We start from the raw sequence: 27,077 nt of genomic DNA, 5'->3' as shown, positions 1-27,077 counted from the left end.
ACTGAGGGCCCTCTTATTTCACGTTCTTTAAAAAATGTCAACCGTTTCCAAAAAAATGTCAACTTTTTTTTTTTAAAAATCGACTTTTTTAAAAAAATCAATTTTCTTCAAATTTTTTAAACTTTTTTTTTTAAAAAATCAACTTGAAAAAAAAATTCAAGGAAATTAACTTTTTAAAAAATCAACTTTTTTCACTGAATTTTGAAGCTCTTATTTTGTTAAATAAAATACAGTATAATACTTATGGAGCCGGCTGTACATGGTGTTCTGAAAATAAAAACAAATATTGGTAGTATGTATTGTAAATTGAGTAAAATTTGTAAGTTTTTCTGAATTTTGAAACTCTTACTTCGTCGAATAAAATACAGCATAAAACTTATGAAGCGCACTGTACATGGTGTTTTTAAAATGAAATCAAATATGGGTAGTATGTATTGTAAATTAAGTAAAATGTGTAAGTCTTGCTGAATTTTGAAGTTCTTATTTCGTCGAAGAAAATACAGCAAAATACTTATGAAGCCCACTGTACATGGTGTTCTTAAAATGAAAACAAATATGGGTAGTATGTATTGTAAATTGAGCAAAATGTGTAAGTTTTTCAGAATTTTGAAGTTCTTATTTCGTCGAATAAAATACAGCAAAATACTTATGGAGCCCACTGTACATGGTGTTCTTAAAATGAAAACAAATATTGGTAGTATGTCCTCAGGACAGGAAAAAGATAGGAGAGGCACGTGGGCGTTGGATGCTCTGCGCAAAACAATGCGTGCCGAATATAATTCGAAAATACGTCACGGAGACAGTATTATATAAAATGGGTAGTATGTATTGTAAATTAAGTAAAATGTGTAAGTTTTGCTGAATTTTGAAGTTCTTATTTCGTCGAAGAAAAGACAGCAAAATACTTATGAAGCCCACTGTACATGGTGTTCTTAAAATGAAAACAAATATGGGTAGTATGTATTGTAAATTGAGCAAAATGTGTAAGTTTTTCAGAATTTTGAAGTTCTTATTTCGTCGAATAAAATACAGCAAAATACTTTTAGAGCCCACTGTACATGGTGTTCTTAAAATGAAAACAAATATTGGTAGTATGTCCCCAGGACAGGAAAAAAGATAGGAGAGGCACGTGGGCGTTGGATGCTCTGCGCAAAACAATGCGTGCCGAATATAATTCGAAAATACGTCACGGAGACAGTACTATATAAAATGGGTAGTATGTATTGTAAATTAAGTAAAATGTGTAAGTTTTGCTGAATTTTGAAGTTCTTATTTCGTCGAAGAAAAGACAGCAAAATACTTATGAAGCCCACTGTACATGGTGTTTTTAAAATGAAATCAAATATGGGTAGTATGTATTGTAAATTAAGTAAAATGTGTAAGTCTTGCTGAATTTTGAAGTTCTTATTTCGTCGAATAATATACAGCAAAATACTTATGAAGCCCACTGTACATGGTGTTCTTAAAATGAAAACAAATATGGGTAGTATGTATTGTAAATTGAGCAAAATGTGTAAGTTTTTCAGAATTTTGAAGTTCTTATTTCGTCGAATAAAATACAGCAAAATACTTATGGAGCCCACTGTACATGGTGTTCTTAAAATGAAAACAAATATTGGTAGTATGTCCTCAGGACAGGAAAAAGATAGGAGAGGCACGTGGGCGTTGGATGCTCTGCGCAAAACAATGCGTGCCGAATATAATTCGAAAATACGTCACGGAGACAGTACTATATAAAAAGAAACGTATGGAGTAAAACACATGGAAGATAGGTTGAAAAACACATCGGCAATTATGTGAATTTCTGTGAAGAAAATGGACTGGCGGAAGAGTTATTGGCAAAAATGAGAAGAGACATGTAAAGATATCGAGGTATCGGTGGACTGTTTGGTCAAAATATTTACTTACAGTGTTGACAAGAAACGAGATGCGCCAGTGTTTGGCGATTTTATAGAAAATGTTCAGAAAGCGCAATATGTACCTTCCCATTTTTCTTTAAGAATATGTTTTGAATTAATGGAGGTGTTTAAAGGTGTAAGAAATGAGAAGGGTGAAAATAAGAAGATGGGAGAAACAGGGGAAGATATGCATGAAAGAATGATGGAAAGGTTGAAGAAAAGGAAACTTAACGAGTAACTAACACATACTAATACACTAATATCTAGCACTGACTAATGTGTTATATCTATAGAAATTTATGTAGGACATATTGCGGACATTTATGTAAAAGCATCTCGTAACAAATTATTGATTAGGTGTGTCAAGTCCACTTTATGCACAGTAAGGCTGATCGGGACTAAACTTACAGTTTAAAGTAGGATCCGAACCATTTGTGTCTCCATCAGGTATCGAACCCGGAACCCTTACATATTGTAATAATTCTACAGAGGTTCACTGTGTTGATAAACAAACATCTGTATGTAACCACTGGTGTAAAATAAAACCTGCGATGTTTCTGTAGAGGGTATAAATCATGAAATGTAACAGAATTTGTAAAATATCTAATAATCTGTGAGTTAAAATGAAACAGCAGTTTGTATATGTAGAAAACTTGTAATGTTTCTATAGAATTTCAGTGTGTTAATAAAAGATTTTGTATAGAACGATATTGTTTTGTATATAAATAGTATTGTATACGAATACCGAAGACACAGGATACAAATCCTAAAATTTAATGAAAAAGTACCGGATTCGAAACCCACCCGGGCGTGGTTGTTACCCTGATTCGAATCACGGAATTGGCTATGTCTGCATACAAAACCCGTCTGATCCTGCCCACCCCTACAAATACCGGCCTGACTTTATGCACAGTAAGGCTAATCGGGACTAGACCTACACTTTTAAAATAGGATTGGAACCAATTATATTTCCTGGTATCGAACCCGGGACCCTTGATTACAAGACGTCTGATCCTGCCCACCCCTACAGATACCGGCCTGACTTTATGCACAGTAAGGCTAATCGGGACTAGACCTACACTTTTAAAATTATGCACTGTGGTAGTTAAGAAATTGCCTGTGGGGGGAAATGCCCCCATCCCCTACAAATACCGGCCTGACTTTATTCACAGTAAGGCTAATCGGGACTAGACCTACACTTTTAAAATTATGCACTGTGGTAGTTAAGAAATTGCCTGTGGGGGGAAATGCCCCCATCCCCTACAAATACCGGCCTGACTTTATGCACAGTAAGGCTAATCGGGACTAGACCTACACTTTTAAAATTATGCACTGTGGTAGTTAAGAAATTGCCTGTGGGGGGAAATGCCCCCATCCCCTACAAATACCGGCCTGACTTTATGCACAGTAAGGCTAATCGGCTGTGGGGGGAAATGCCCCCCATCCCCTACAAATACCGGCCTGACTTTATGCACAGTAAGGCTAATCGGGACTAGACCTACACTTTTAAAATAGGATTGGAACCAATTATATCTCCGGGTATCGAACCCGGGACCCTTGATTACAAGACGTCTACACTACCACTGCGCCATCGGAGAGGTTTGGTTCGGAATGTCTATTTAGCACTTATTCCATCTTTGCAAATCGGGCAAAGGACATAGAATACAGAGTAAAATGCAAAAGGGTACTTACAATACGGAAGAGTTCTCGAGCGTTATCCATGTTGATGTACAGATGAAAAGGAAATGAACTGGAAGAAAGAATGTTGCAAAAGGAATATATCCGTTTCCTTATAGAGACGCACATTTGCAATCATTTTTGCAACGTACTTTAGAAGTCTGGATATGAGATCACAACGTTTTTGGTGTGTGTGTGTGTGTGTGTGAGGCACAACAGTTCATTGATGGTTTGTTGCAGGAGGTCCTTAATCAGTTTCACTGGAGAGTTCCTTGTTCCGTGTCGACTCAAGTTCTTCAACGAGGAACGAGTGATGCCTCTTAAATGAATATAACGTAAAATGTGAAATGTCCGACGGATTGAACTGATGTTTAAAATCCGTTTATGCACCGAGGGTAATCGGTACAGAAATATACGAGGGCATGGTATAAGTTGTCCTATGTATTGATTGAGTGACGGATTGAACTGATGTTCGAAACCTGTTTTATGCACCGAGGATGAACCGTTTAATGCACCGAAGCTGACCGATACAGAAATATACGAGAGTATGGTATATTTTTTGAAAATTTAAAATCGTTGTATCGCCACTCCTAATTGAGCTAGGAGGATGATTGATAGCTTGTTGGACTCGGAGCGAAGTCCTCTTTCCGATGAACTTGGTTCCATTGTTCTCGGACTAGCGGTTTCCTACTTTCTTTATTTTCAATCGTACACCCCCTTCCGACGATTTTTTAAGGCGCGTAGGCGATTGTTTCCAACTTTTAAATGTTTATATTTTGAAAATTTAAAATCGCTGTAACTCCACTACTAATTGTGTTCTTAAAATGAAAACAAATATTGGTAGTATGTATTGTAAATAGAGTAAAATGTGTAAGTCGTGTCCAAGTAATAAATAGAGCGGTGTTTACATACAAAAGTAATGTTATTATTATTGCATTGCACTATACTATGGATATTGTAAGAAATAATGCTGATTTAGAAGCCGCTTTTAATTTTGGAGTTCTTATTTCGTCGAATAAAATGTAGCATAATACTGATGGACCCCACTGTACATGGTGTTCTTAAAATGAAAATAACTATTGGTAGTATGAATTGTAAACGATGATGATTCTGGTAACTTCACAATCCGCTAATCCTTTATATACCACCCGTCCGATCTACGTCATTGATACACATTGCTCGCATCCGCTCCCGCAAAGCGTCCAACGCCCACGTACCTCTCCTATCTTCTTCCTGTCCTGGTACACTATACACAGTCACTTCTTCCTCGAAACCTACTCTTTTTGCTCTCTTTATTTTCTTTACATCTTGACTTTCCTACTCCTTTTTCTTTTTTTGCTGTTCTTCCTCCATTATATGCTAGCAGACTTTTATTATTCTTTTCTTTAACAGTATGATGATGTAATAACCTCTTCTTAATCACCAGACACATTACCATTCCACCCACCCCATCCCAACAAACACGCCACACATATCACTCACTAATTCCAAGAATTGTAGCTATACACTCACACACCATCTGCTCTCATCCATTAACACCCGGGAAAACCTATCACCACACGGACAAAGACATCACACCAAAACCGTTCGTAACAAACACCATTTGTTTTTGTCCATTAACAGTCTGCAACCCTTGGCTCCATTCCAAGGTCAAGGGTCGAGAAGTATATATTACATACTTATATATATTTAAAGAACATACGTTTTTCCGCAAATTATATAACCGATATTATAATATGCACCCTTATTAGTGGAGAGCTCAGTGCATAAAACGGATTTTCAAAATCAGTTCAATCAGCCATCCGATAGATCGGACACTTTATACCATGCCCTCGTATATTTCTGTGCCGATCAGCCTCGGTTCATAAAATGGTTCAGCCTCGGTGCATAAAACGGATTTCAAACAGACACCGGGCCCTGACAGGACCCGGACATAGCTGACCCTGACAGCAGCCTCACGACCCGGACCGGGCTGACATGGCTGCCGATCCTAATTGAACACTGTAGGTTCTATCGCATTGCTATTATTATACAACCTGATTTCTACCATGGTCTCGTATATTTCTGTCCCGATCAGCCTAATTGCATAAAGTGAATTCTGTCCCGATTAACCTATCCGTGCATAAAGCGCAATCCACTTCGATACTTTCTGCTCGCGAATAACCTCAGTGCATAAAGTTGATTCTGTCCTGATTAACCTATCTGTGCATAAAGCGGACTTTAAACGCACTTCGGCGATGACCCAAGTCGCCGAAAGTGCACGTTGTTCATCGGAATGCTGGCACGTACCTTCACATTTTAATCTGATAGCACATTCCTTACACAATATAAACATTTAAAAGTTGGAAACAACCGCCTACGCGCCTTTAAAATTCGCTTTCTCTTATTGCCTCGAACGCGTTCGAGGCATAAGAGACGAATTTTAAAGGCGCGTAGGCGGTTGTTTCCAACTTTTAAATGTTTATATTGTGTAAGGAATGTGCTATCAGATTAAAATGTGAAGGTACGTGCCAGCATTCCGATGAACAACGTGCACTTTCGGCGACTTGGGTCATCGCCGAAGTGCGTTTAAAGTCCGCTTTATGCACAGATAGGTTAATCAGGACAGAATCAACTTTATGCACTGAGGTTATTCGCGAGCAGAAAGTATCGAAGTGGATTCCGCTTTATGCACGGATAGGTTAATCGGGACAGAATTCACTTTATGCAATTAGGCTGATCGGGACAGAAATATACGAGACCATGGTAGAAATCAGGTTGTATAATAATAGCAATGCGATAGAACCTACAGTGTTCAATTAGGATCGGCAGCCATGTCAGCCCGGTCCGGGTCGTGAGGCTGCTGTCAGGGTCAGCTATGTCCGGGTCCTGTCAGGGCCCGGTGTCTGTTTGAAATCCGTTTTATGCACCGAGGCTGAACCATTTTATGAACCGAGGCTGATCGGCACAGAAATATACGAGGGCATGGTATAAAGTGTCCGATCTATCGGATGGCTGATTGAACTGATTTTGAAAATCCGTTTTATGCACTGAGCTCTCCACTAATAAGGGTGCATATTATAATATCGGTTATATAATTTGCGGAAAAACGTATGTTCTTTAAATATATATAAGTATGTAATATATACTTCTCGACCCTTGACCTTGGAATGGAGCCAAGGGTTGCAGACTGTTAATGGACAAAAACAAATGGTGTTTGTTACGAACGGTTTTGGTGTGATGTCTTTGTCCGTGTGGTGATAGGTTTTCCCGGGTGTTAATGGATGAGAGCAGATGGTGTGTGAGTGTATAGCTACAATTCTTGGAATTAGTGAGTGATATGTGTGGCGTGTTTGTTGGGATGGGGTGGGTGGAATGGTAATGTGTCTGGTGATTAAGAAGAGGTTATTACATCATCATACTGTTAAAGAAAAGAATAATAAAAGTCTGCTAGCATATAATGGAGGAAGAACAGCAAAAAAAGAAAAAGGAGTAGGAAAGTCAAGATGTAAAGAAAATAAAGAGAGCAAAAAGAGTAGGTTTCGAGGAAGAAGTGACTGTGTATAGTGTACCAGGACAGGAAGAAGATAGGAGAGGTACGTGGGCGTTGGACGCTTTGCGGGAGCGGATGCGAGCAATGTGTATCAATGACGTAGATCGGACGGGTGGTATATAAAGGATTAGCGGATTGTGAAGTTACCAGAATCATCATCGTTTACAATTCATACTACCAATAGTTATTTTCATTTTAAGAACACCATGTACAGTGGGGTCCATCAGTATTATGCTACATTTTATTCGACGAAATAAGAACTCCAAAATTAAAAGCGGCTTCTAAATCAGCATTATTTCTTACAATATCCATAGTATAGTGCAATGCAATAATAATAACATTACTTTTGTATGTAAACACCGCTCTATTTATTACTTGGACACGACTTACACATTTTACTCTATTTACAATACATACTACCAGTGGCGATTTCTCTGGGTGTGTAAGTCGTGTGTCAACGGCCAAAGGAAAATGAAATAAAGAAGAAAGTATCTTTACTTTTATAAATTACGATTTTGAGCGTTTTTCTTTAATTGTCAGTCACGAGCGCCCGGTAGTTTTCGAACGCGGAGCAGCGCGCAGTGGTTGTCAGGCAGGCAGATCGGTCCGTGACGGGCAGGGCGTTGCGAGGAAATCCAACGTCTTACCACTGCCAAAACATAGGATGACCGCGCATGCGCACCCTGCCACCCACCAGCATGGTTACCTTCTCAAGGCGTTGTATTTGGTCCCAACGATTTGGCTTTCATTCGCCCCGCGTTCCGCGTTGTTTTGCTCGTGATTGTTGTGCATTATTTTTTAAACGTGTGGTGTGAAGTGATGTGATTATTTTAAGATGGAGAATAGTGAATGTGTTGTGCAAAAGTATTTAAATAATTCATTTTCTTCGCTTTCGTATTCAGAGAAGAAACAAGTGATTGACAATAGTCGACCATGTTCGAATCTCACGATTGATTGCGGATTTGAATCATCTCAATACATTGAGAAAACACAGCGAGTCTGAATTGCATCTTTATAATAAAGTTTCTTTAAATTTAGTAGTTTTGTTGACACCCCTACCAGAATTGACGTTATTTTGGATACTCAACGAAAAGCTGAAATAGAGCTACACAATGAAAAAGTAAAAAAGAACAGGGAAATATTAAAGAGGTTGATTAACGCCGTCTACTATTTAGCAAAGCAAGAACTGCCATTCCGAGGCCATGATGAAAATGCAGCATCTCTAAATAAGGGCAATTACATGGAATTCCCCATTGCAAGTGCCGAGTTCGATCCCTCATTAAAATAACATTTATTAAATTCTATAGTTTTTCGCGGTACTTCAGCAGGAAATAAAAATGATTTAATAAATTCAGTTTCGGATGTTCTGAGAGATGAAATCTACAATGAAATTCAAAACACAGACTTTGTAGCTATCATGGTCGATGAAATATCAGACATTAGAAAAAAATCTCAGGTGTCAACAGTGTTACGTTTTTTCTCGGCTTCACAGAAAAAAAGTCATTGAAATATTTATTGGATTTCATGACATGAGCGCCGATAAAACTGCAGGAGCTCTTTTTAGTCACGTGACTGAAATAATGGATAAATATAAGTGTGGGGATAAATTAATTGCCCAGACATACGATAGGTATTCTTTAATGAGTGGTCATTTGAATGGCCTTTAAAGTAAAGTTTTGGAAAATTATCCGAAAGCTTTTTATACGCATTGTTATGTTCATGTAATGAACTTGGTGCTGCAACAATCGTTAGAATGTAACAAAGAGCTTAAGGTGTTCTTTTGTGGTCTTAAATCACTTAAATCTCATTCTCCAAAGAGGTTACACGAACTTTCTGCTTTCATGTCCAGAATGCTCCCGTTATTAGCTCCTACCAGATGAAATTTTACCTCTAGGCTAGTGTGGACAGTCAATGACAACAGAGAAGCACTGCTTATGTTCTTTGAACATGTTAGTGAAAGTGGAGACTTCGATCATTTGACTGCAATGACTCCAGAGGATTTTCTAGCTTCTTGAAGGACTTCGAAAATATATTTTAAAAAAAGGCTTTATCCAACTTGCTTGCCTTTTCAGACGTAATATTCAGTATATTGCAGTCTAAAAATGTTGGTATTTTGTATTGCAGTAATAAAATAACTGAATTTCAACAACAGCTGAAAAAGGAAAGTGAGAATTTCGAAACACTATGGAATTCTATAACTGGTGCAGTAGAAGAGGAAGAGATTGTTGAAATGAAATGGAGGCGACTGAACAACGAACCACAGGAAGACCACTGCCGGAGGCTTTACTTTGAAATCATTGATAATATCAACAACCAGATAACAATTAGATTCGCATCAATTGAAAAATTGCAATATTTTGATTTACTAAATCCCACAAAACTTGAATAAAACTTGAATAAAAGAGAAAACTTTCCTCACCATCTCGTACATAAATTGTAGGAAATTTATGGCAGTGTGTTTAATTTAACCAAACTGCAGAAGAATGAACTTTATGTTTGGTATGCTTCCACTGAAAGATCAGAGAAAACACCAATTGAGATTGTAAATTATCACGAATCTAGTGGGTGGGTTTACGGAAATATATAAATTAGCAGTGTTGATCGCAACAATTCCTTCCACGATGTCATCTGTCGAGAGATCGTTCTCGTCACTGAAGAGGATCCACACATTCTGCCGATCTACTCAAACTCAGAACCGGATGACGAATTTAAGTCTTATCTCAATCGAGAAGGAATTACTTTCTAAGCTGCGAGAAGGGGATAAATCCAAATTTAATGAGGCGGTGATCAGCGCATTTATCTCTGAAGAAAGAAGAATAGACTGGAATTCAAGTAACTAAGTAATGAGCAGTTGATTTTTCAAATTTTACTTTTTGGAAGGATAAATGAAGGGTAAGAGGAAAAACCGGGAATGTGCATTTTAGCGATTTTTCAATGGACGGGTCATTCTTATGTCCACGGTGTTTTTATGGGTGATAGGTAGGAGTTCCACCAACCCTTCTGGTTGCAAACTCGTGCTTTAAAAATTAATTGTATGGCGAAGTATTGAACATATTAATTTTCTCCTTACCCTTCAAATATATTAATACTTTAAATGAAGTATTTACTTCATTTAAAATAATTTATGTAATTTAATGTTTTTCTAAATATTTATAAATTTACACCAAAAAGGTACGGGGAAAATTTGTAATATTGGTTCACAGAAATGAGAAGGGGAGGGGTTAACATTCCTTCTTTGCCAACGCCTTAAGTTCAGGGTCAGGAGACGCCACTGCATACTACCAATATTTGTTTTCATTTTAAGAACACAATTAGTAGTGGAGTTACAGCGATTTTAAATTTTCAAAATATAAACATTTAAAAGTTGGAAACAATCGCCTACGCGCCTTAAAAAATCGTCGGAAGGGGGTGTACGATTGAAAATAAAGAAAGTAGGAAACCGCTAGTCCGAGAACAATGGAACCAAGTTCATCGGAAAGAGGACTTCGCTCCGAGTCCAACAAGCTATCAATCATCCTCCTAGCTCAATTAGGAGTGGCGATACAACGATTTTAAATTTTCAAAAAATATACCATACTCTCGTATATTTCTGTATCGGTCAGCTTCGGTGCATTAAACGGTTCATCCTCGGTGCATAAAACAGGTTTCGAACATCAGTTCAATCCGTCACTCAATCAATACATAGGACAACTTATACCATGCCCTCGTATATTTCTGTACCGATTACCCTCGGTGCATAAACGGATTTTAAACATCAGTTCAATCCGTCGGACATTTCACATTTTACGTTATATTCATTTAAGAGGCATCACTCGTTCCTCGTTGAAGAACTTGAGTCGACACGGAACAAGGAACTCTCCAGTGAAACTGATTAAGGACCTCCTGCAACAAACCATCAATGAACTGTTGTGCCTCACACACACACACACACACACCAAAAACGTTGTGATCTCATATCCAGACTTCTAAAGTACGTTGCAAAAATGATTGCAAATGTGCGTCTCTATAAGGAAACGGATATATTCCTTTTGCAACATTCTTTCTTCCAGTTCATTTCCTTTTCATCTGTACATCAACATGGATAACGCTCGAGAACTCTTCCGTATTGTAAGTACCCTTTTGCATTTTACTCTGTATTCTATGTCCTTTGCCCGATTTGCAAAGATGGAATAAGTGCTAAATAGACATTCCGAACCAAACCTCTCCGATGGCGCAGTGGTAGTGTAGACGTCTTGTAATCAAGGGTCCCGGGTTCGATACCCGGAGATATAATTGGTTCCAATCCTATTTTAAAAGTGTAGGTCTAGTCCCGATTAGCCTTACTGTGCATAAAGTCAGGCCGGTATTTGTAGGGGATGGGGGGCATTTCCCCCCACAGCCGATTAGCCTTACTGTGCATAAAGTCAGGCCGGTATTTGTAGGGGATGGGGGCATTTCCCCCCACAGGCAATTTCTTAACTACCACAGTGCATAATTTTAAAAGTGTAGGTCTAGTCCCGATTAGCCTTACTGTGCATAAAGTCAGGCCGGTATTTGTAGGGGATGGGGGCATTTCCCCCACAGGCAATTTCTTAACTACCACAGTGCATAATTTTAAAAGTGTAGGTCTAGTCCCGATTAGCCTTACTGTGAATAAAGTCAGGCCGGTATTTGTAGGGGATGGGGGCATTTCCCCCCACAGGCAATTTCTTAACTACCACAGTGCATAATTTTAAAAGTGTAGGTCTAGTCCCGATTAGCCTTACTGTGCATAAAGTCAGGCCGGTATCTGTAGGGGTGGGCAGGATCAGACGTCTTGTAATCAAGGGTCCCGGGTTCGATACCAGGAAATATAATTGGTTCCAATCCTATTTTAAAAGTGTAGGTCTAGTCCCGATTAGCCTTACTGTGCATAAAGTCAGGCCGGTATTTGTAGGGGTGGGCAGGATCAGACGGGTTTTGTATGCAGACATAGCCAATTCCGTGATTCGAATCAGGGTAACAACCACGCCCGGGTGGGTTTCGAATCCGGTACTTTTTCATTAAATTTTAGGATTTGTATCCTGTGTCTTCGGTATTCGTATACAATACTATTTATATACAAAACAATATCGTTCTATACAAAATCTTTTATTAACACACTGAAATTCTATAGAAACATTACAAGTTTTCTACATATACAAACTGCTGTTTCATTTTAACTCACAAATTATTAGATATTTTACAAATTCTGTTACATTTCATGATTTATACCCTCTACAGAAACATCGCAGGTTTTATTTTACACCAGTGGTTACATACAGATGTTTGTTTATCAACACAGTGAACCTCTGTAGAATTATTACAATATGTAAGGGTTCCGGGTTCGATACCTGATGGAGACACAAATGGTTCGGATCCTACTTTAAACTGTAAGTTCAGTCCCGATCAGCCTTACTGTGCATAAAGTGGACTTGACACACCTAATCAATAATTTGTTACGAGATGCTTTTACATAAATGTCCGCAATATGTCCTACATAAATTTCTATAGATATAACACATTAGTCAGTGCTAGATATTAGTGTATTAGTATGTGTTAGTTACTCGTTAAGTTTCCTTTTCTTCAACCTTTCCATCATTCTTTCATGCATATCTTCCCCTGTTTCTCCCATCTTCTTATTTTCACCCTTCTCATTTCTTACACCTTTAAACACCTCCATTAATTCAAAACATATTCTTAAAGAAAAATGGGAAGGTACATATTGCGCTTTCTGAACATTTTCTATAAAATCGCCAAACACTGGCGCATCTCGTTTCTTGTCAACACTGTAAGTAAATATTTTGACCAAACAGTCCACCGATACCTCGATATCTTTACATGTCTCTTCTCATTTTTGCCAATAACTCTTCCGCCAGTCCATTTTCTTCACAGAAATTCACATAATTGCCGATGTGTTTTTCAACCTATCTTCCATGTGTTTTACTCCATACGTTTCTTTTTATATAGTACTGTCTCCGTGACGTATTTTCGAATTATATTCGGCACGCATTGTTTTGCGCAGAGCATCCAACGCCCACGTGCCTCTCCTATCTTTTTCCTGTCCTGAGGACATACTACCAATATTTGTTTTCATTTTAAGAACACCATGTACAGTGGGCTCCATAAGTATTTTGCTGTATTTTATTCGACGAAATAAGAACTTCAAAATTCTGAAAAACTTACACATTTTGCTCAATTTACAATACATACTACCCATATTTGTTTTCATTTTAAGAACACCATGTACAGTGGGCTTCATAAGTATTTTGCTGTATATTATTCGACGAAATAAGAACTTCAAAATTCAGCAAGACTTACACATTTTACTTAATTTACAATACATACTACCCATATTTGATTTCATTTTAAAAACACCATGTACAGTGGGCTTCATAAGTATTTTGCTGTCTTTTCTTCGACGAAATAAGAACTTCAAAATTCAGCAAAACTTACACATTTTACTTAATTTACAATACATACTACCCATTTTATATAGTACTGTCTCCGTGACGTATTTTCGAATTATATTCGGCACGCATTGTTTTGCGCAGAGCATCCAACGCCCACGTGCCTCTCCTATCTTTTTTCCTGTCCTGGGGACATACTACCAATATTTGTTTTCATTTTAAGAACACCATGTACAGTGGGCTCCAAAAGTATTTTGCTGTATTTTATTCGACGAAATAAGAACTTCAAAATTCTGAAAAACTTACACATTTTGCTCAATTTACAATACATACTACCCATATTTGTTTTCATTTTAAGAACACCATGTACAGTGGGCTTCATAAGTATTTTGCTGTATTTTCTTCGACGAAATAAGAACTTCAAAATTCAGCAAAACTTACACATTTTACTTAATTTACAATACATACTACCCATTTTATATAGTACTGTCTCCGTGACGTATTTTCGAATTATATTCGGCACGCATTGTTTTGCGCAGAGCATCCAACGCCCACGTGCCTCTCCTATCTTTTTCCTGTCCTGAGGACATACTACCAATATTTGTTTTCATTTTAAGAACACCATGTACAGTGGGCTCCATAAGTATTTTGCTGTATTTTATTCGACGAAATAAGAACTTCAAAATTCTGAAAAACTTACACATTTTGCTCAATTTACAATACATACTACCCATATTTGTTTTCATTTTAAGAACACCATGTACAGTGGGCTTCATAAGTATTTTGCTGTATTTTCTTCGACGAAATAAGAACTTCAAAATTCAGCAAGACTTACACATTTTACTTAATTTACAATACATACTACCCATATTTGATTTCATTTTAAAAACACCATGTACAGTGCGCTTCATAAGTTTTATGCTGTATTTTATTCGACGAAGTAAGAGTTTCAAAATTCAGAAAAACTTACAAATTTTACTCAATTTACAATACATACTACCAATATTTGTTTTTATTTTCAGAACACCATGTACAGCCGGCTCCATAAGTATTATACTGTATTTTATTTAACAAAATAAGAGCTTCAAAATTCAGTGAAAAAAGTTGATTTTTTAAAAAGTTAATTTCCTTGAATTTTTTTTTCAAGTTGATTTTTTAAAAAAAAAGTTTAAAAAATTTGAAGAAAATTGATTTTTTTAAAAAAGTCGATTTTTTAAAAAAAAAGTTGACATTTTTTTGGAAACGGTTGACATTTTTTAAAGAACGTGAAATAAGAGGGCCCTCAGTTACGGCGCTGTTTGCCCTGGACCTCAAGTTTCGAAGGGTCCCTTAGTTACGGCCCTGTTTACCCTGGACCTCAAGTCTCAAAGGGACCCTTAGTTACGGCCCTATTTTCCTCAGACCTCAAGTTTCAATGGGCCCTCAGTTACGGTCCTGTCTGCCCCAGAGTAAAAGTAATTGTACATTCGGAATCTACACATACCCCACTTTTAAGACTGTAGGCCCTGTACTCATGTTTCAAAGAACCCCCCCATTTTCGACCCTGTTTGGCACCCAGTAAAACTTACTGCAGATAAGGGCCCCAGCTCCAATCCTCTTTGCCTCAAAAGTAATTCTACATTCGGAGTCTGTGCGTTTGGAACCCCTTTCTAAACTGTAGGCCCTGTACTCAAGTTTCAAAGAACCCCTGTTCCGACTCTGTTTGTCCCCGAGTAAAACTAATTGCAGATAAGGGACCCCGGTCCTGTCTATACTAAAACTAATTACAGATTTGGGTGTGTTCGTACCACGTTTTAAAACTGTAGGCCCTGTACTAAAAGCCCCGGTTCGCTAAATTGTTTTCACAGACACGTTCTCCATTTTTCGGTTGTGAGTGTTTAATTTTTAACACCAGTGAATCTGTGGCAGGATGTAACAAGGAAGTCGTGCTTCTATGAATAAACCTCTATCGAATTCGCATTCCAGACGGAAATCGTTATATGATAACGATAACCGCTGCTACTTAGTCTACATCGAACATATGTGTTCTAACCATTACAAAGTTTTCCTTCTCTGGCGACGCTTCAACAGCACATGGCCAGCAAAAAAGTTGCATCCGTTCCGATAATGTCTAAACCCTACACCGCAATTAAAATTATCTCTTGCCCGCAGACTCAAAAAGGAAGTTGTGGTTGGTTATCTCTGGAATGCATAATCAGCAAGGAAGTTGCATCTGTTCTGTTAATGACTAAACCCTACCCAGACCATCACTGCAGAGTTTTCATTCTTCCGTAACGTCTTTACTGGTACAGTGTTGTATTGATGGAGGGAGAGAATTTTGTACGTATATTACATCTATTTATTTCGATACAATACTAACATTTACTTGTATGTACAAATTGTTTTATTACTTCAGCTCATAGTACAGTTTCTTTGTTAACATAGGGTCCTTTAGTATAGGTTTTTCGCAGTGGCGACGATTGGGTTGGGGGGCATCCTAACTAGGGGAGCAAAGTGACAAAACTGGGGGCAAGGACAGTTTACTTTTCCCTCGCAGGTGAGTTTTAGCATAGTGCGGGGCCACAAATGACAAAAAGTGGGTAGGCGAACCAAATTCTTAACAACAAATGAGAAGGTACATATTGCGCTCTCTGTATGTTTTCTACAAAATCACCGAATACTGACGCATTTCTTTTCCTTTCAATAATGAACCTGAATATCTTGACCAATGTGTCCACCTTCACTTCATGCATATTTACGGTGATTGAGACCGGGGTCTGTTTTTGGCTCGATTGCTGCTTAATTTCAGTTTATGCACACGTAGGGTAATTGGGACAGGACCCCGGGGATATCCAGAATTGGATGTGTTATGGGCAATTCGAGATCATATTTGGAATGTTTTGTACACCAAGTGGACGTTATCTAGACAATATACTTTCGTTAGACATTTTTGTACGTACTTTGGATATTGTGTGGATACAAAAAGTACATTTTAGACTACATTTGAATCTTATCTGGACACGATTTATATATATGAATAAACTTGTTCTTTTTTAACATTTTCTGGGTGTTATTGGAATGTACAAAAGATGTTTCCTGTTTGGAACATATTGTGGAAATTTTCGTAGCATTGTATGGATATAACAGGGACTCTTTAAACATTTATTATAACCCTATTAGGACACCTTTTATATATCAAATAGCTGTATCCTTAACTGAATTGCATAATTCTTACGAAATCGTGTGTGCACAAGAAATTACTCTCCATTTGTAAGAAACATATATGGAAATACGGGAATATCATCTGGATTATATTTAGAAGAATTTTGAAAACATCAAGTTCAAACTTGGTGGTGTTTAATATCTCTCAATATCACATAACATTTTCAAACTCTCCGCCGCCACACATTATTTTAAATCCAACCAATAACACCCTTACCCTTTTCCAATATTTTTGGCATACCCCTGAACTTTAACTCCTTTCCGAAAATGTAGTATGTCCCTTAATAATTACTTCCACTTCTATATAATAATATTGACAGCAATTTCCCTATTTGTGAACACCCCTCATATATTATTTTCTTGTCGAACCTCCATTTATTCATCTTATCTTTTATCCCACAATTTCTATAAACCTAATGGTAAATATTCCTCCAATTCTTTTTCTCCTGAGTGTTACATAACCCATTCGAGATTCCTCCAAATAATTCATCTTTTTGAATATATTATTTTCCTCTTTTATCGAACCCCATCTTCACCTATTCCTCTTTTATCCTCCTTATTTTCAACAGACACCACATTTCTTACCTACACCAAACGAACAAACATTTCCTCACACACAACAAACGTTACCAGATCCTATTATCTTTTATCCCTTCTATTTGTACCTTCTATTTTCCAACATCACGTTTTCCGTTAAAAATATTTCAAACAGGCTCAATTCCTAGAAGATTACGTCTTCTTCAACCGTCACAGACCCATTAACAGCCGGAGACCCATATCTTCAGCCCGACAAACACGCCACACATATCACTCAACCGTTCCAAGAATTCCATATCTCTCAGCCAAGCAGGAAAGATCCCTATTCTGAGCAAAATAGTTACCTCCTCCCCAGAATGACTCATCAACGCCATCTCTCCTCAAACAACGGAAACACGTATCACTATTCCCAGACTTTCAAACTCATCACGTACACGTACTCCAATTTATATATGACGTCACACACCTAAATAACATAACAAAAACAAAATGGCGTCAAAGAAATTAACATAATTCATACTAATAATAATAATATTTAAATTAATAATAATTTAATAATATAATCTGGTCACGTGACTTCCATTTTGTGGCGTCTCTCGCCGCTCATTTTTCCTCCTTCCCAACAACCATTCCAAACTCATTACCCAAAACACATCCATTAATTCTCACAACATTTCCTCGAATCAACACTCGACAAACCCCATTTTCCAAGAAAAGGCACTTAACATTCACCGCACCACTTAAAAGCCTCATCAACGCCATCTGTTTTCAGACACAGGAAATTCCGAGAAAACCAACCGTCACCGGAAAATCGTCGATACTTTTCCTCCTCCCCAACCCACATTCCCAGAATTTCAGAATCATCAACGCCATCTGTTTTCAGACGCAGCGGGAAAAACCCGAATACTTTTCCTCCTACCCAACAACCAATCAAAACGCTCCTCACAAAATTAGGCCCCACCCATTTTAAAACATCCCACCAATCAGAATCATCCTCACAAATTAAGCCACGCCCATTTTATGACGTCATCGCGAACAACAATACCCCTTGCTTGCCCACACAACTACATCATCAATTGATCTTTGATCGATCTTTTCCAATCAATTGATTTATCGACTTCAACGCCGGTGCATTACTACTCCTTGTAATCAAGGGGTCCCGGGTTCGATACCCGGTGGTTCGGATCCAACTTTAAAACTGTAGGCCCAGTCCCGATTAGCCTTACTGTGCATAAAGTGGACTTAAAACACCAAATCAATCAGCAGTTTCAAGAGTTATGCTAGATATTTATTTTATTTCAACATGTTCAACGTAATTTTAAATACATAAGTTGTTCAAATTAAAATTTGTATCAAATTTATAAAATCAAGAAAGCACAGGAACGTGAACATATTTAAGAAACCAATTTTGTCAACTATTTTCACATCGCAAATTATTGTAGAATATGTAAATATGTACGAGAGCGCTTCGTAAATTTCGAAACAAATTGTAAAAAAAGAAAAAAAGCATCTACAGAAAGAACAATCGAATGAAAATACATTGACTACTTTTGTACTTTTTTTGTACAAGGGAACATATTGTGTAACTCGCTACGTACAGGAAAGTAGCTCTCTTGTCCAGCGATGCAAAGTTTGTAGGTGTTTTGCATAAACGTAAAAGCGAAACGAAAATATGAAACCAGAAAGGGAAGGGGAGAGATACTCCAGCATATTTCGATAAATAACAGTTCCAGAATTTTTTTTTCCCTTCAGGCTGTCTTTAGACTTGGTGGTCAATTTTAGGTAACCATATCACACAGAAAAATGTTTGTTTGGTTTAACCAAAAAAATGTTAGTGGTGAACAATTCGTTTGTTTAAATAGGCATCAACCAAGCAATTGTTCACCAGTACCAAAAGATTTGGTCAAGTTCTATTTGTTTGTCGTAAACAATTTTTTGGTTACCAATACCAAATATTATTTTGGTAAATCTAACAAAATGTAGCCCAATTGATTAGGAAAACCAAATAATTTAGTCAAAATTACCAAATTTGCCTTCATACCAAATTTTCTTATTTAAGGTTACCAAACGATTTGTTAAATAATTTATTCTAAATTACTTAATCTGGCTAATTTTAGCTAGGCTGGATAGTTTGCGCAAACTAACCAATCTCAAAATACACATTGAGAATGATCAGAATAGAAAGTTCATACGTTTTTGGATCGTCTGGAATGAAAAGGGTTGGTCATGGGAGATTCACTTTTATTCACTGCATTACATTTTCTTCTGTATCTTGTAGCTTCATTGTTCACACATCTTTTGTATGGTGTTCAAGCACAATCAAACGTACCATTGTTTGTGGTACAAAAACTTGTGTTAGAGTCCAGCGCAGATAATTCTGCCGTGCAATGCGCGACAGAACTAAAGAAGCAGTGTTGCTAATGGACCAGATAGAAAAATCGCTGCGGTGCGCCGATGCACAGCTGTTACGTACAACAATGAAATTAGAGAATTCAGGTCTATCTAACGTTGAGTTTTAAACGTCATGCATTATACCAGGACTAGGATTAATATGTACTAACAAGTGGCTTTGTATGTAGCTACTAAAAATTCGCAAAATATGAACTAACACATAAGTAAAATTACCAAAAATGCTGCAAAGAAGACTTCTTCATACGATTCCTTATTTGAGTGATTTCAAACAAAATAAAAAAATATATATATTATTTTTCATTGCATTAATGCACTGGTGGCGTTCTAACTTTTCACTCCCAAAACCCGTATACACTGGTATGGAACTGCAACGGCAGATAATAACATGCCAACGTGTTAAACCGCTACAATTGCACCATAACACTCCTCCTGAAGCAGTATTATTATTTCCTCTCTGAGATCGGCGACAGTCGGTTGCCTTTGTTGTACATTTACAAAGGATGCCGGCTTCCACAACAATAACAAGTACATATACTGCCACTAGACGATAAGCTGCGCGGCTTTTTCTTTTGTTATGAACCAGGGCCGGCGCTAGTCATTTTGCCTCCCTGGGAGGTGGCGGCAGATGCCGCTCTATTTCGACCCCCCCCCCCCCCCCGGTCATTACGCAGCAACGGAAAATTGAAAATCAATATATTCCTAACTAAAACATCAAAATATAAAATAAATAATGAGACTTCTTATGCTATTTCAATACTATTCAGCGCAAAAGAATATCTCGCTCGATCACAGTTTTCAATAGGCTTATTTTTTTCTTCTCTTCAAATTTTGCCGCTCGGTTCGCCCTCCCCTTCCGCCGGCCCTGCTATGAACTTGGTCACCCATCAAAGCATGGCAATTTTAACACAGAAAACAATATGTATGGCATTAAGCAGCAAAAATGACAGCCTCCTCTATGCAATTTCTACAAGAACACTTGCCGGAGCCAGAGTTGAAATGATGTTGGAGCCACATAATTTATTTATTTTGAATAATTCCAAAATTATGAAATATGAACAATTTGTTGCTGCTGTTCGCTGCTCTCTTGCCAAAATGCTTTATTGGGATGCTAACACCATGACTGGCTTCCTCCTTCATGAACTCGTGCACGTTGCATAGAATTTCCCGAGCTTGGCTATGCAAGGTTTTTGATTTCAACTTCGACAGAACTGGAGGCATTATGGAATTTAACGTTCATTAGCAAACACACACTTTTACATACACACACGCAATACACGCACACAACGTCAAACCGGTCAAATACTTAGTATAAAATAAAAATATGGTGCTTCCAATCCAACGAAACTCACCGTCACTTTACCTGCCTTTTCCCCTTCCGTGACAGAAATAGTGCTTCATTATTACAGTTGGCAACACTAGTTACTAGCTAGCCAATGAACATGCACATAAAAGAAGCAACCACTACGCCGTGCTATATTGCCACATCAGCGTCCCTACCGAACGGTGGGAACCGCGAGCTGGAGCGCTAGTCAATTGTTTTCAATGATGTTTGCGCGAGTGTGTCCAGGAATGGAATGACAATGTGGCAACAATAGCGAAGGTTTTCGAGCAGGGTAGAACACATGATGCTAAGGGAGAGGGAGACGAAACGAAAATTCGTTTCTACGCAACGGCAAATTTACGTGTGTGGCACTCTACTTCTACACATTTTTGGCAGTACCATCTAGCGGCCATTCCAGGAAAGTATGAATATCCTGAGCATTTTTTTCAGCATATTAGGCTACACAACAACATGAAGACTCGCTTCGAGTAATTATCTATCTACATGAGTTTCAATTTTCAACAAGGGACTTTCATACTACACTCAACAAAATTGGACAATCGTTATTTCAAATTCGAAAGCACGCTCACGCACATATAGTAAATTTAACCAAACTTTTTGTTTCTCTTTACTTACATATGTATCATTTTGTTTTCGTCTAACCAAATTTTTTTGTGTTCTTAAACAAAATACTTTAGTAATTACAAGCAACATTTGGTTATCGGAAACAAAAAGCATAACCAAACAGCTCAACTAAACTTTTTTGGTAATTCCAAACAAAGCTGTTTTTTTTTTCTGTGAAGCACTATGCATCTCATTGATAAGATAACATGACATCACATGAGATACAAATTTTCTTCATCATGTTTAAGAGATCGAAAATATAGGAAAATTTTTCTAGATAGGAAAAAATTGCCGAAATATGTTGTTTTATGTAAAGTAAATGAGCAAATATGTAAAATATGTAATATCCTGGCAAATATGTAAAAATAATAAACATAAAATTTATGCAAAATGATGTCAGTTACATAATTCGTTGACATTTTCGTGTTCAACACATGTATCTAGAAACGAATAGAATATGTAATTACATACAAATTCTAGCTCTATTTATAAGCGTTTGCAACTTAAGGCTTACGAGGTGCAACTTGTGCACGCACTCGTTGAACCAGACAAAGCACGTCACTCGGTCTGCAGTGTGAACATTGTGACTAATTTAAAATTGTGTAGAACGTATAATCAATTATTCTTACGTGTAAAAAAAGTAAGGAAGAAATTTAACAGTATGCTGTTTTGTTGCTTAGCAACCAGTTGTTGAAAACAAACGACGAGAGATAACAAGATTCGAAGCATAGTAATTGGAACACAATACTATTTTAAGTGCGAATAATAAGCATATCCACTAGGAAACGGTGTCGTGATTTAAAACTATATATATTACTTTTATTTGTATAATTTGCTGTGAAGTCAAGCAATAATTAACTGAGCATAATGCAAAATGCCCAAGTCTACACAGTGGCGGCGATTGGGTTCCAAAACTAGGGGGGCAAGGTACAAAAGGGGGACAAGGACAGTTTAATTTCCCTTGGTACATAAGGTTTAGCATAGTGCGGGGGTAAAAGTGGCAAAAAGTGGTGAGGGAACTGCCCCCCTCGCCCCCTACTCGCCGCCACTGCCTCTACGGCATTAGCAAAAAGTGGAGACCGTGCGACAGGACCCTAAAATTAAGTAGGTCCCGGCAGAATATAATTTAAAACTTGTTCATTAGACCTTATTTGTACGTAATGTATTTATACGTAATTCGGTGTTATACGTAATAATTTTCACAAAAGTTGATTTGTACGTAACCAAGCTAGAGTGAGATTACTTTCGTAACATCTCTCGGTGTTCTGCATTTGCAGCTTGGGAGCGAGTCAAATGGTTCGAAGCCTCCAATCAAGAAGCGAGCCGCTGACGTCATCTCAACCCAGCACATATCGCTAACTGTCCCGCTCACGCTCTACACTGTTGGTAGGCTCGCTTGCTGGACTCACATAGGAAGCTGGAGATGTTTTGAAAGTAATCGGACTATACAACAATGTCACAGAAGTAAGTTTTCAGTTGTTACTGGTCGGCCAATGAGAACAGAAAGATGAAAAGTTACACTTGCGAGGCTTCCATATAGGGACATACTCCCAAGGGATACAAACAAACTTCAAAATAAATGGAAACAGTGGTGTATAGAACAATTTCAATCCACGGGTAAAATATGCAGAACATTCACAAAATAATTCTTGGTTCTATTCATATAATTTTTCAAAATCAGTTATACTTTTTACTATGCTCCTACGTACGGGCCAAGTTCGCACTAATGATCACCTTCCACGTTTACACATTACATCTAAACAAGCCTGCACATATGGGGAAATTAATAAAGATGCCACACATCTCTCTTTACAATGTCCATATTTCGACAGAGAGCGAGACAAACTATATAATGGTGTTCCATTCCCTGCATCCCTAATTACCATCCCTAATTGCATCCTAATTACCACAGATCCCAATTCTCCCATTAAATAGCTCCTTCATGGATATGCAAGAAAATGTAATTTGACGATTTAGTAAACAGTATTTTTTTCTTCCTTTCTTTCCTGTGGATAAAATGTGAATAGTGAACTAAATTTCATTTGACAAAGAATTCAGACAAGTTGGCCAAAATCGGCTCACAGTTGATAGGGCCAGTAAGAAGAAGAAAAATTAGAAGAGTTACACTCTGACCAGAAAATAAAATTTGTACAGGAAGTGGACTCTAATCCACATAAAACTAAAACAGTTGCAGATTTAGACATCACTGTTGTCACACTTTGCACAGTCATTAATAAAAGAAATGCTATTTTATACGATATTTTTTTAAAAAATGGTATACCAGTACTATAAAACTAACGTGTCTACTTAAAGTGACAAATGTAGTGTATTTAAGAATCAAACTTCCTGAGTCGTTAATTTACCACTTTATGACAGAATTAACCTGTATTACGTATACATTGTTTCTCAAAATAGATACAATTGGTATTTTAATAATAATATGACAGGTATCGAAATCTGATTTGTAAGTAATTCTCAGTTATACGTCTCACCACGCAAAAATAACCACTCAACCACGCAGGTTTCCTCCAAATAAACCTGTAAACTTGTAACTCATGCTAACAAAACTTGGAGAGATTATCTTCCGTTTGTGGCAGAAAGCATGCTTATACCACCTCATGAGGCTAATTGTTTTTAAAAGGGTACATTCTTTTTCGGCCACCCTGTATAATGAAGTAACGTCACTTACCGTAAGTTGAGGATGGAGAAGAAGGCGTAGAAGGCGAGGACGAAAAAGAGGCAGGCGAACCCGTAGGTGTGGAGGAGGAAGACCCACTTGAGCCTCGCCTTGAGAGTGTCCCAGTCGGGGGCCTCCACGGGGACCACGGCCTCCGAGACGTTCCTCTCCAGATAGTCCGCAAGGGCAGTGGCGTTCTCTGGGAAAAAATACAAACATTCAAGCTTTAGACGCTATCAGATCACTGGAAGCAAGAAATAGGGGACACACTACAAAAATGCACGATGTTGGAAGTCACGGTAAAATTTGGTGAGATTTGGGAGGTCAGGGATGATTTTCCCCCATCAACAATCGCAGCCTCAACCCCCCCCCCCACCAAAAATTTCCGGAGGGAGAGTTTTTCTTGTAACAATAAAATATAAACAATTAGTCTCGACTTCAAATATACAGGGTGTACACGATTTTTTGGTAATTTTATTGCAAAGAGCAACTCAAAAAGTTTCTTACAAAAAATTACCACACTTCTATGTGAGCACCTTAAGTGACACGAAGAATGTCCAGCCGGTTTTCCTCTTCGCGCCCGCCACGTACGCTGAAGCACGTCGTCAGGGATGGTATCAATGGCGGCAACAATTCGGTCACGAAAAGAAAAGCATTCACGTTTGGCACCTTCTTTGAGTAAACTACGTCTCAGAGGAAGAACGAGTGATATCTTGGCTACGTGGTGGCTTGCCTGATCGACTTCCGGGGGCTTGGCAATGTCTTCTCTTGAGAAGACGCCATTTTCACAAAAGCGACGACAGCGCTGCCAAGCATGACGCGTGCGTACTAAAAAAAAAGACACCAAATACAAAAGACTGGATTGTCGTAACTTTGTTTTCTGATTCTTAACATTGCGTCGAAACGCAGGAAGTTCGTCGTGTACACCCTGTACATTACTAAGGATAATACAGAAAACATATAAAAAGCAGCGTGTTAGTGTTGCGTATCTATCTCTCTCTCTCTCTCGGTCTCCCTCTCTTTAAAGACACCATTGACAGATGTACACCAGTAACAATATAAGCACAATAAAAGTAAGGCAATAATGCATGACAAATATAACTATGATATTCAATTGATTTATATTAATCAGGGGTGTTGAAGGTCCAGAAATTTTAAATAAATTCAATTCCGGTCCAGGAGAGTGAAATCAGCAAGCGTAAATGGGTTTTGGACCGTAAGGAACCTTTTTAATTGTAAAGTATTTCATTTCGGTCCAGGGACCTCTTTTCTGGATCAATTTAAATACGGTCCAGGGACCTTTTTTCTGGATCAATTTAAATACGGTCCAGGAACCTTTTTTCTGGATCAATTTAAATTCGGTCCAGGAACCTTTTTTCCGGATCAATTTAAATTCGGTCCAGGAACCTTTTTTCCGGATCAATTTAAATTAGGTCCAGGTACCTTTTTTCGGGATGAATTTTAATACGGTCCAGGAACCTTTTTTCTGGATCAATTTAAATTCGGTCCAGGAACCTTTTTTCTGGATCAATTTAAATTCGGTCCAGGAACCTTTTTTCTGGATCAATTTAAATTCGGTCCAGGAACCTTTTTTCTGGATCAATTTAAATTCGGTCCAGGAACCTTTTTTCTGGATCAATTTAAACACGGTCCAGGAACCTTTTTTCCGGATCAATTTAAATTCGGTCCAGGAACCTTTTTTCTGGATCAATTTAAACACGGTCCAGGAACCTTTTTTCCGGATCAATTTAAATTCGGTCCAGGAACCTTTTTTCTGGATCAATTTAAACACGGTCCAGGAACCTTTTTTCTGGATCAATTTAAATTCGGTCCAGGAACCTTTTTTCTGGATCAATTTAAATTCGGTCCAGGAACCTTTTTTCTGGATCAATTTAAACACGGTCCAGGAACCTTTTTTCCGGATCAATTTAAATTCGGTCCAGGGACCTTTTTTCTGGATCAATTTAAATTCGGTCCAGGAACCTTTTTTCCGGATCAATTTAAATTCGGTCCAGGAACCTTTTTTCTGGATCAATTTAAATACGGTCCAGGGACCTTTTTTGTGGATCAATTTAAATTCGGTCCAGGAACCTTTTTTCTGGATCAATTTAAATTCGGTCCAGGAACCTTTTTTCTGGATCAATTTAAATTCGGTCCAGGAACCTTTTTTCTGGATCAATTTAAATTCGGTCCAGGAACCTTTTTTCTGGATCAATTTAAACACGGTCCAGGAACCTTTTTTCCGGATCAATTTAAATTCGGTCCAGGGACCTTTTTTCAATGACAACAATTCACAACTTGGACCGAATTTAAATTGTGCGAGAAAACAGGTTCCGGTCCTACAGCGGAACCCAATAGAATCCATTAAAATTTATGGGTTCATGGACCTTTATATTAATAGAAATCAAAAACTAAACCAAAACTTGGACATAATAAGACAATTTCAACTTTTTTGTAATTCATTGATATCTTCAACCAGTTAGTAAAGGAATTCGTTTTTATATTTAATAATAATGCATTTTAAAATATTAATTTACTTTTATGTTTAAAAACATTATAAATATGTATGTCATGTTTACGATATTTGTGTGTGTGTGTGTGTGTGTGTGTGTGTGTGTGTCAATGATTTCACACCCTGGGTAATATTTACAATATCCTACGGCAAAAATGTAAGTTTCCTTGTTAGTTCACAAAAAAGAGACGCAACTGACTATAAATTGCTTATCCTTGATTGAATTGGTTTATTTCATTCGCTTTTCTTCCACTTTTGGCTAACCGTGAAGATATGATG

General features: G+C 37.7%; 1 protein-coding gene across 1 annotated transcript in view; it reads right to left on the bottom strand.

Annotated features, from left to right (window-relative positions):
- LOC145981431 (uncharacterized) overlaps nt 1–27,077 on the bottom strand; it is a 291,232-nt gene that overhangs the window by 180,158 nt on the left and 83,997 nt on the right. Inside the window, exon 2 of the mRNA XM_083114665.1 lies at nt 24,299–24,485. Coding sequence (XP_082970791.1) covers nt 24,299–24,485 — 187 coding nt within the window. The remainder of the gene's footprint in view (nt 1–24,298; nt 24,486–27,077) is intronic.

The sequence above is a fragment of the Lepisma saccharinum genome, chromosome 29 (genome assembly GCF_977018435.1).
Source record: "Lepisma saccharinum chromosome 29, izLepSacc3.1, whole genome shotgun sequence".
Lineage (NCBI taxonomy): Eukaryota > Metazoa > Arthropoda > Insecta > Zygentoma > Lepismatidae > Lepisma > Lepisma saccharinum.
This window is presented reverse-complemented; position numbering and strand designations above follow the sequence as displayed.